Genomic DNA, 10,818 nt, shown 5'->3' with positions numbered 1-10,818 from the left:
ACCTAAGTGATTGTTAAAGGTAGTGTTTAATATTTCTGTAATCACCATTATCTTCATAAAAACATACCAAGCAGTCACCATGCATCTTAAGTGTTTATCCTTCTGTAAAATGAGATTATCATACAATTCAAGTCTAAAATCACAGTTGACATGTTGATATGACACCGTCTGAAATCTGCATACATAAGCATGATCTTCACCTCACCATCATAATTTTTCTGGAAAAATATATAACTTATGCATCGCATCGACTCATACCAACAGTGTTAAAAACATCAACATCACCAGTCTCTTTCCTGAGGTTCCCTGAAAGGTATTCCCAGATGGGTGAAGACATCCTTCTCAGTGAGCGTGGGTAGTGGTGTCCCCCCATACACCTTCAAACTTCCTTTTCTCAACACGTCGCTGTTCAATGAGTGCTCTGATAGGCTCATGCGTTTTGTCTTGGCCAATGCCCGCATAGAGCGGTTAAAATGTGCCGAGCCGGTGAAGTACATGAGGGAGCAGGCGAACTCGCCGTAGGGCACCACGATGACGTCGAGGCGGCGGTGGAGCCGGCCAGGTCCTGGCAGACGACACACACCCATGTACTTCTTCTGCTCGCCACTCTCCTCATGGCTGACTAGGTCGTCCGTCAGGAAGCCTGAATAAAAATGTTTTTAAAAAAGAACAAGAACCGGGTTGCATTCATTAGGGCACACCATAGCAAAATGTTTTGAAACAGAAAACAAACGATCATGCCTAGTGAATTATGATCCATCTCTCAGCTTATCCCACTATTAAATACTTTAAATGAAAAAATAAACGATTAATAATATCATGTTGAAAGAAGATTAATTGTCAATACAAGAGAGAAACTATTAAATGTAGCTATAATTGTTTGGGAATTCACCGACAGTTAATAAATCAAATGCCCTGTATTTGGACGTGTCCTCCTACCGCTCTGGTGGAGGCTCTGCAACACTTTGCTAAAGACACCCCGGTGGGACTTCCCGTCTGGGTGAGAGATGAGGACGTCAACATCTCCACATGTGTCCTTCCCCCGGCGGTACGAACCACAGGCCATGGCCAACAGGCCAGGGTCCAGAAACTGAGCTGCCTCCTTCACCTATACAGTAGAAAAGGACAGGGATATGTTACAGTTTGTCATGGAATAACAGGGCTGCCTCCTTCACATATAGATACTGTACATGTACAACAGGAGAGGAACAAAGTAACAGTTTGCGATATCCAATAATTGTTTTGATTTAGTAGCCCGTTACACTCGTACCTGTACCCATATACACGTGTTAAAAATGGCAGATTTAGGCACTAATAAGCTGCTAAATTGGGACGTAAGTAGCTGTGCAGTAACTATACATGACGTCAGAGCTCAGGCTCTGCGCTTCACAGCGCTGTATGGGTTTGGACTGTCAGCCGCTCTGAACTTGAGCAACGCGCGGGTTAAGAAGTTGCCCCCCCCCCATCTCTCCCAGTACTTGCACATGTTTTTTTGTTCTCTTAGTGAGGGAAATGCTTTAAGTTAAGAGGACTCCATGTACTATGAAAGATGAGACGTTGAAGATTATTATAAATACCACTTTGATGTCACACAAGCAAGCCAAACACCCGTGAGTCCAAATGTGCACTTCACATCCCCATATCATAAAACTCATGGCATATACAGTGTCAGCGTTTATGATCACTAGATGACATGGCGTCATACCCTGAGTTGTTCTGAACAGAATGAGCCTATGCTTGTTTATTCTGAAGATAATTTGCCACCTGAATGCACTCATGACTCCTTTCTATGCGCACCAAAATGACAATCTGTTTCTCTGAATGAGCTGGTGAAAGCCTAACACTGTAAGATCGTATATATTAACTTAGCTAGTCATGTTGGCAATAGAACAAGCTTTCAAATCAGGCCCACCTACACCCAGTGATTTATAAGACTTTTGCGATTGTGTAAACAGCAACAGTAATTGTGTGATGGCGGGAATGCAAGGTTGTGTTTTAAACTAAACAACTACAAGTTTGCTTGCTCTAGTTTCTCAATGTTACAGCTAGGAGAGGTATATAAAAAAAGTACCTTATAGTTGAAGACGTTTTCATAAAAGTGCATTGAAATCGCACAGATACAGGAACTGTGCACACTTTGGAGAGGTGTGTGGCAACTTGGAGACACCAGTTCCTCCTCTCACTCAAACCCTTGTCATTTTTTTGTCTTACGTTGCACCTACCCTACATTTTCCAGGGATAGTGTTATCATGTTACAGAATGTATCCAGAGTATTTTCAGATTTCGTTATCAACAAATGAAAAGTACAGTAAATGTAAAATGCACATAAAATCAACAGTGTAATGTTTGGATTCAGTCTTGTGTCAGCTGAACTGTTGTGTGCTCACCTTTGGTCTAATAATTTCCCCATGATCTCCAAACTGCTCCCTTTCAATTGCTACCATGGTTATGCATATGCTTTTCATATTTCTTCTGTAAGAAGCATTTCAATTTAGCCCCCATCCATATAGGCCAATTCCCACAAGTGTAAAGGGTTAATGACTGAATTATTCCAGACTGGGCCATTTTTGTGCTTATTTACGATATTGTAGTCGTATTCTCTTTAAATATTCATTGTATGCTAAAAAAATAAAAGGCTTAATTAGTTCATTTAGACTACATTTTCAACATGTTGATACAACCTAACTGATAAAACGGCACAGTTTTGATTCGTAAAGCTCAATTAGAGTATAGTCTTGCACATCATGATATATCATCATCAATGTCAAATATCACAACATTCAATTTAATCATATAAAATCGCCCAACTCTAGACCACACTGAATTAGCTTGTTTCACATACAGTGAAACATGTTACCGTTTGGGATACAATACATGGTGGGGGCTCTCTCACCTATCGAACAGGACAGGGACATTTTGTTTGTTTGAAATACAGTCAAATCTGCGGTGGGGGTAGCCTGGGCGTCCAAATTGAATCGTTGTTTCACTATTGTTTTTCTGATACACTATTGTGTTTCACTATTGTCTCAGTTAAAAAACATCTATGAAAAAGAGCAATTCAGCTTGGATCCCAGACCAGTGGTGGGGAGGACCACTTTGCATACAATGTATTTATCATGAATGGTTATGGGTTCCAGACCATGTTTCAAAGTTTTCCCCAGTAATGTTCTCTCAGGGGCCTTCATTATAACATATTACAGAACGTTTGGTTTGTTTCTCGTTCATATTTGGACTCAAAATAACATGCTGTACACGTGTTAAATCTTCAAGACAAGTCCTCAAGTTGTATTTATATTACCTACTTGAAATTAGAAAAGAAAATGGTGTATTTTCATAAAGCCTTGCCGGTCAACAGGTAAGCATTAACCGTATTCAAGCAGGCCAGATACATTTTGACGACACTACCTATTATTTTGACAAGCCACAAGTCAAAAGGACACATGCTATAGTCATCTTTCTAATCTGGACTTTGTATCTGGCAGCCACAAAAGCAACAGGGAAATCCAAGTAATACTATATGAAAACAACTGGCTTTGTACCCGGTGCTCCCAGTGACCAGGGCCGCGTTTCATTCCAGGATTACGTTCCCTCCCCTTCACAGATCTGATAGGCCTGGACAGGTGAAAGCAATAAGGCGAAATCACAGAGCTAGATAGAGGACTCATCTTTGTATCTGTGCCATTATACATGCAACAATCCCCATTTTAAAGTAGTCCATTTTCTTCTTCTTAATTGGCTGATTGCGCCCAACTCATAGGACTCCCCACGCAGTTGACTACTTTAAAGCGGTGAAAGCCCTCAATGGCAATGTCCATGCTAAAACGGGTTATATCCACGATGAGTCCTCTATCTGTATGGGCGGAATCTACAGTAGATGAGTTCTTGCTTTACAGCCACCCCGTTGTCTCAGATCCATCAAAGGGAGAGAACGGAGGCAGGGAGAGGAAACACCTTTCTGGAATGAAACACAGCCCTGGTATCTGCTGACATATGATGCGCCAAGTTTCTAAGAGTGAGTTCCCCCCCTTTGGGATGCGGCCGGCAGGACTCTGACAGAGTGTGGGATGTCTGCTTTCTCCATCACACACAGACCAGGCTAGGAGAACTGGACTGACAGTCTGCTTAGGGGCCTTGGCAAACTTAAAACATCTGAACTTGGCTTTGAGGTCCCGTAGCATTTCACTTTACAAGATCTCTTGTTCGCAAGGGGGTTAGAGTACTGGACTGGAGACACTTTTCTAAAGAAACTCTCTTAACCCCACTAGATGAAGTGGGAAGAAGAGGCCTGTTTAGTCTATAACTAATATAATGTTAGAATGTTACATTTTAACATTGATTGACCTTTAATGTGGGTGCTTGAGACAATAAGAGGGAGATGTATTACCGTTTTTTCAATTGCGGCTGCCTCTTCTCTGGGCATCCGGTCCAGAAAGTCGTCGTAGTGTTTGAGTCCAATTATTTGGTTGTGGTTCAGATTGGCCTTGGTGCGGATGTCCTCCAAAGTGCGGAACCCCTAAGATGGTAAATATATATTTTTTCATCTCATGTCAAATCAATTTGTATCACACTATCAAACACTACAATTAACTGCACACTCCACAATACAAAAATAACAAATCTTACACAGTCATGTGTTGCATGCAAAATCAGAGAGCGAGAAAGAGAGACACACACAGACAAGACAGACTGACTGTGTGACAACCAAGATCAATCCATCTAACCTGTGTGTACCAAAGCTGGGCAGTCTTGGCCCCTGCCCCCCAGATATTGGTGAACATCTCCAGTACTGGCACTGCCTCTCCCAAGTGATCTATCTTACGGAGGTGCCCACTCTCCATGATCTCCATGACCTTGTCAGCCATCTTCTTGCCAATGCCCTGGATCTTACAGGCCTCCTGAAATTTGAGGCATGGTTTAGTCAATTACAAGGAGTTAGAAGGCCCACTGCAGCCATTTTAATACTAATATCAAATCTTTATGGATAAAAATGATGTACCTTACTGTAATAGTTTTCCATTCAAATGGTCAAAAATAAACCAAAATAGCTTTTAAGCAATTTTATCAAGGACTGTCACGGTGGTGAGGGAAAAACAGAAAACCAACTGTTATTGGCAGAGAGGTTTGTAACTCTGTTACTGGTCTACTAGCTAATTTACCAAGCTGAAACTCCCATTCTTTGGGGAAAAACCTGGGTGAAGAGAGGAGCTGTGCCAGCATATTTTATTTGTGTTACATTAATTGCTATCATTTTTGTATTTATATTGCAAGAAATGGCAGTTATAGGTGTTAAAAAACGCAAAAATCTTAGTTAGAAACGGGGGGGGCACTACCCTTCCTCCAGGCCTCCCCCCGCCGGTACTCAGCAGCACAACGTTATTAAAAAAACCTTGTCAAACCATGCAGATTAGAAGGTCCTGTGTAGTTTGTGTTTTCAACAAATGAAGCAACTATCAGGAAATAACATTGATCACACTTTAACTCCACTATACACGTCAAGTTGCTTTTCCATCAGCATCTCATCAATGTGACGTTTTACTTGCTACACAGAGCACGTTGTTTTGAGAGAGGAGAGGAGCAGAGGGGGAGTGTCTGTATTCTATTTTTTCTACTGTACTATACATATTAATTGATAATGCATAAGTACAATAGCTTTGGCCCAGTTTTTCGCAGGTACTAGTGGTTGAACTAAATGATCCTCTAATTTTACATAGTCAATGTAGCTATCTAGCTAGTAGTAGCAGCTTTGTGACTTCAGAAATCTATGTAAAATAACCATTGGTGTATAGCTGAGGCAATATGCAACAATAAGCAACTATTTCTCATTATTTAAATTCACAAGATAGAATGAACACGATTCTTGAGCTTGACGTAACACGCAGCTTTCATTGATTTAAAAGGAAGCATTTCCTCAATGGCTTCATTAGCTGTTATACAATATGTTACAAAACACGGTAAAAACAGACTTTTTTTATGCACTGGGCCTTTTCAGGCCACCTGAAATTGAACCAGCAGCAATCAATTTATGCATCCATCAATACACGATTTATGCACCCACCTTGGGATGCAGTTGCGTAAACCAACCAAACACATTTCACAATGTTTGCAATAGTGTGAATAGAGAGACAGGAATGAATTATGATGACACAAATACAAAATGGCCGACCATAATCACGAACTATGCAGATATGGGACTAAATAACCTACCTCATAGGACGTGATAGGCTTGTGGTAGCTCTTGAGTGCGCTGACGGCTTTGGAGTAGCCCAGCGCTCTCCATCTGTCCCCCTGGTGCGTGTAGGCCTTGGCCAGCACCTCCAGTTTATCTGTGATGTGCTTGTTGTGGTTGTCAACCTTGGACTGGGAGGACTGGGCACACACCCACTTCCCTGAGAGAGGCTTCTGTTGGGGGTCTGAGGGGGCAGTGGCAGGACTGGGGGTCTCGTCCTTGGGGTACAAGCCACTGATCAGAGCCTCCAGATCGCTCTGGGAGACGCCATATTCGTCTTTAGTGTCTTGGACCTATGGATACATGAAGTAATGAAGTGTATGATTAGGGCCAAAAGAAGCTATCATGCAGTGACAGGGTTATGGTTAATGGTTATGTGGTCGCCAACCTACAGTCTCTGTTGACTCATTTGGTTTTATTTCATCAGAGATTGGCTGCTTCATGTCCTGTGTGGCTGGAAGTGGGATACTGTTGAGCACGTCTTCTTTGACACCGTCCTTTGTAGTTTCCATGTCTTTGTCTGGGTTGAGTAGGCTGTAGTCTGCTGTATCGAGCAGTCTCTGCTCACTGATGCAGGTGCTGAGCCAGGTGCACTTCAACAGATAAACTCCAGAGGGCAGCCTGTCCACTTTGAGCAGCCTGAGAGCCCTGTCACAGTCCATACTGTCATCCACTACTACATGGGTGACTGTGGGACAGAGGGAACTCTCAGTTTGGCCTCCATTCTGGACAATCTGTTTCTGGAAGATCTGCCATCTGGCATTCCCGATGCCGGCTGGTAATATGTGTACGGTGACGCCCTGGAAAGCACTCCCTGAAATGAGATTGTGAAAAAGTAGTTTTACACACACACAGGGCTTGTTCAACATCGACTGCTGACTGATCTACAAGTCTAGCGTCATAAAATCATTATTATTTGTAGATCTGTCTATCAGTCACAATGTGTCCAAAATGCATTACGAATGTGATGCTCTCAAACACGGTCCACACCTGTAACGGGTACAGTTTCATCAGTCTTCCTCTTTGGTGGGGGGGAATCCTTTCCCTCGCGTGCCCCTGCTCTCTTCACTTTGGGGAAAGCTTTCATAATTCCGTAGGCAGACATTTCGCCAGGGAAAGGGAAGCCCTGGAAAATATAGAACAGAATGTGACAACTGACACCGGCTAGCTAGCTGGCTAACTTTAGCTGACTAGCTAAAATGAGCTAGCAAGCGGACAATAACAACGGCATTTAACTGTTTTGAAAAGCTGGGATTTACTCACTCCACTGAAATATGTTACGTTATATATTTATTAAACTAATTTATATCATTGGTCGACAAACTCTTGAAAATACATATGTTTTACCCCTTTGGACGACCAAAACACAAACCAATGTTACAATGCAGATGGTTTAAAAATAATCTAACTTCCGGTTCGTTATAGACCTATTTTTAGGTCTTGCACGACAAAGTAAAATATTTTTCGATAAAATATTGTTAAAAAAGTATGTATTATTTATTTAGTAAATGTAAACATGTTTTTGACATATTATGGAGTTTAAAAAATATGAAAACTTCATTATACGTTTCACGATGACCTCCGTTGCCGTGGCTACACGTGATGTTTCAGGAAGTGTCCGTTTTTTGCAATATGGCTGTGCAGAGCTGGTCAGATCTCCTAAAAGCATCCACGAAAACCGCTTTAATACACGATGGTGAGTGAAACAGAGAGATATAGACAAGTTATCATCATTATTGTGTTTTGTATCACAATATTTACACTTGCATTCATCTATTAAGACTTCAGTGTCAATTATAAGCTCGCGAGCATTATCTGCTAACTAACACAAACGTTCACTTTGCCCAGCAAATCTGTTTAGCAAAGATGAATGCTAGCTAGTTCACATTTAAGTGAATTTCTATTGGTGCTTTGCAAAACTCTTTCCAGGGAAAAGGAAGATACACTATCTCTTTACAGATGGGAAAGAAATGGCAGAAGAATATGACTTGACAACAGATGAGCTCATTGGTAAGCTTGTTTCAGATTAGACATCTTCTAAAAAGTATCCTGCATTAGCTACATTGCTTCCGGTGCATTATATTATTTCCACTCTCAGCTGATGTATTCTTACTTTGCAGTACGAAAGTGGCGTTCGAAAAGCACCTTGAAGGGACAGGGACCATGGGAGATAGAAGTTGGAGAGCCAGTCCCATCTACTGTAGCCTGTTTGGAATCAGATGTTATCAAAGAAAACTGTTCAAACGTGAGTTGTATTATACAATATATACATCTGTTATGTTTCAGGCCATGATCTAAATTGACAATTGATTCTAGTTCAATATCACCAACAGCACTCATCCAAATGTGTCAACTAATACTTTTACGATCGTGGAATTCATTTCATTTCCATCATTTCACTATTCAACTAATCATAAATAAACAGTATGCATTTAACAGTACAATGCTTTGTTGTATTTCCTCAGCCTGTATTTATGCGCAAAGACACAAAGACCAGTTTCCTGTGGAGAGTCCGGAACCTTCCGTACCCCAAAGAGGTCTACAATATTTCAGTGGAGCCTGATCAACGATGCTGCATCATACGAACAAATAACAAAAAGTAACATCCGAATAGCCTCTATTCCACTCTCATGCCAAAATGCTGTAATAGTTATGCATACAGTTGATATGTTTCCCCTCCTTAGAAATCTACTGATAAACTGCTAGGCCTATATCACTTCAGATATCATTAACTACAGGTGCCTGAAAAGTGATACCACATTCAAAGTCTATATAATTTCTACAGTTGTAACATCTTCACAATGGAGAAGGCCTCCTATATTTTCCTTTATGTAAGTGAGGCTGGCTCTCCTATAGGTGGCACTGTTGACAAAAATATTGATCTCTTGCCTTCAAGAAACCCTTTTCTCACTGCGGTGTGTTGATCCTTTGCAGGTACTACAAGAAGTTTAATGTTCCTGATCTGGACCGAAGCCAGCTGCCATTGGATAGTTCCGCGCTCAACTTCACCCATGCCAATAACACGTTAATCGTCAGTGTAAGTACTCCTGACAACAACAACAACAACAACTAACAAACCAACTACAGTACTTCTCAAATCCCACCTTGGGTGATTTCACACTGCAAGTCTTATATCCAATATACAGAGACTGATGGGCAAACTTGAGGCTAGACTATAAGTTGATACTGGAGACTAGATTGAAACTATATTTTTGTATTCGTCTCACTTGTATCAGAACATGCCTGTGAACTCAAGGGATCGAATCATTGAATTAGTTAGTAGGCTATCCTAACGTTTGTTCTAAGTATCTGATGAAGAGATTGACCGTTTCTCTGTGCTATTCAATTTCTTATTCGCACCCCGTTCCCTATATAGCGTACTATTGAGCCCGACTCTGGTTGAAAGTAGTGCACTATATAGGGAATAAGGAGCCTCTGTGTTATCCCACTTCAGGCCAAACATTACACTACAGGATGTACATGAAAGGGAAATGGGTTTCTGTAGAGGTAATTACCTATTCTGTCTTTCCTTTCCAGTACAAGAAGCCTAAGGAGATATTAACCCTTGAGCACGAGCTACTCCGGGAGGTGAAGAAACTGAAGGGAACCAATGAAGAGGACATCGACTGCAAAACACAATGAAGTGCCAATCTGGAGGGGATGTCACTCAAACAAGTTGTTTTTTGATTTGCACTGGTGATGCAGTATCCTGTATGTTTTCTACTCTGATTTCTGGTTCTCAATGGGATTCCACTATTGGAAAAGATTTGCGCAGTGCCTTTTCCATACTTTCCATTGTGTTTATTGCCGTCGAGGCGGGGGGATGTGGAATTGAGACAGTGAATTACAAACATAGTTACTTGTTCAAACTTGTTCTGTCAAAAGAATATTTGAGAAATGTCACTGCTGTTCTGTAAAAAGTTCTGAATTGTTGTTGTCGAGATACGAACAATTATTGGGTTTAATACGTGATGTTGTCCTTTGAAGATGAATACAATTCCATAACATTGATAACAACTGTCTCTACATCTCTCTTTTTCCTTAACTATGCAAACTATTAGTTGTTAAAATACTCCAAACGCAGAGAGTTCATCCCCCTCCCACAATTCTTGGTCTCCTTCCCTTGTAAAACACTTTAACACACAATGCCTTTTCCCTATTCTTTCCACACACACACACAAACACACACACACTTTTCTCGACGGGGTCGCCCTTACAAGCACGTCCCATTTGTGTTAACTGAATACCCTTATGCTCATGATTGTGCAGCCCAGAGTAGGCCACCCTGAAAGCCATTATGGCCGAGCTAGCCAGTACTAGCAGGTCTTACTGGTCCCCTGAGCCTCGCCCAGTCCTCCAGGGGGTGACTTTACTGGTCCAGAGTCCTCCAACAAATCCTCACGCAATCCCCAAGACTGGGATAGCCAAGGATAGGTATGGAGCTTGGATGACAGAAGCACTATATTACTGGGAAGTGAACAAGTCGTATGCTTCTTTGTAAATATAGGTTCTTGCATGACAGTAGTACTGAATTACCGCAAAGTAGAAAAAGGTTGTAGGCTCTTTTGTAAATCGAGTACCACGGTGAGCCA

General features: G+C 41.5%; 2 protein-coding genes across 3 annotated transcripts; one reads left to right on the top strand and one right to left on the bottom strand.

Moving 5' to 3' along the window:
• Positions 1–7: 7 nt before the first annotated feature.
• On the bottom strand, positions 8–7,647 carry LOC118389332 (DNA polymerase lambda-like). Of its 2 annotated transcripts, none has more exons than XM_052527804.1 (8): positions 7,574–7,647; positions 7,217–7,352; positions 6,619–7,040; positions 6,205–6,519; positions 4,722–4,895; positions 4,385–4,513; positions 940–1,108; positions 8–643 (listed from the first exon to the last, which is right to left on the bottom strand). In XM_052527804.1, exons 2-8 carry the CDS (start codon positions 7,329–7,331, stop codon positions 282–284), a joined length of 1,686 nt encoding a protein of 561 aa, XP_052383764.1. In that variant the 5' UTR covers positions 7,332–7,352; positions 7,574–7,647; the 3' UTR covers positions 8–281. The 2 variants fall into 2 exon arrangements, with proteins under 2 accessions (XP_052383764.1, XP_052383763.1); XM_052527803.1 differs by having other exon boundaries at positions 7,490–7,631.
• A 134-nt stretch (positions 7,648–7,781) lies between these two features.
• LOC118389331 (protein DPCD) lies at positions 7,782–10,243 on the top strand. Its single transcript, XM_035779262.2, has 6 exons — positions 7,782–7,922; positions 8,156–8,236; positions 8,347–8,471; positions 8,692–8,825; positions 9,161–9,263; positions 9,764–10,243. Exons 1-6 carry the CDS (start codon positions 7,829–7,831, stop codon positions 9,866–9,868), a joined length of 642 nt encoding a protein of 213 aa, XP_035635155.1. The 5' UTR covers positions 7,782–7,828; the 3' UTR covers positions 9,869–10,243.
• The last annotated feature ends 575 nt before the right edge of the window (positions 10,244–10,818 follow it).

The sequence above is a fragment of the Oncorhynchus keta genome, chromosome 10 (assembly GCF_023373465.1).
Source record: "Oncorhynchus keta strain PuntledgeMale-10-30-2019 chromosome 10, Oket_V2, whole genome shotgun sequence".
NCBI lineage: Eukaryota > Metazoa > Chordata > Actinopteri > Salmoniformes > Salmonidae > Oncorhynchus > Oncorhynchus keta.
Note: the sequence above shows the minus strand (reverse complement) of the source record. Positions and strands in the feature narration are given on the sequence as shown.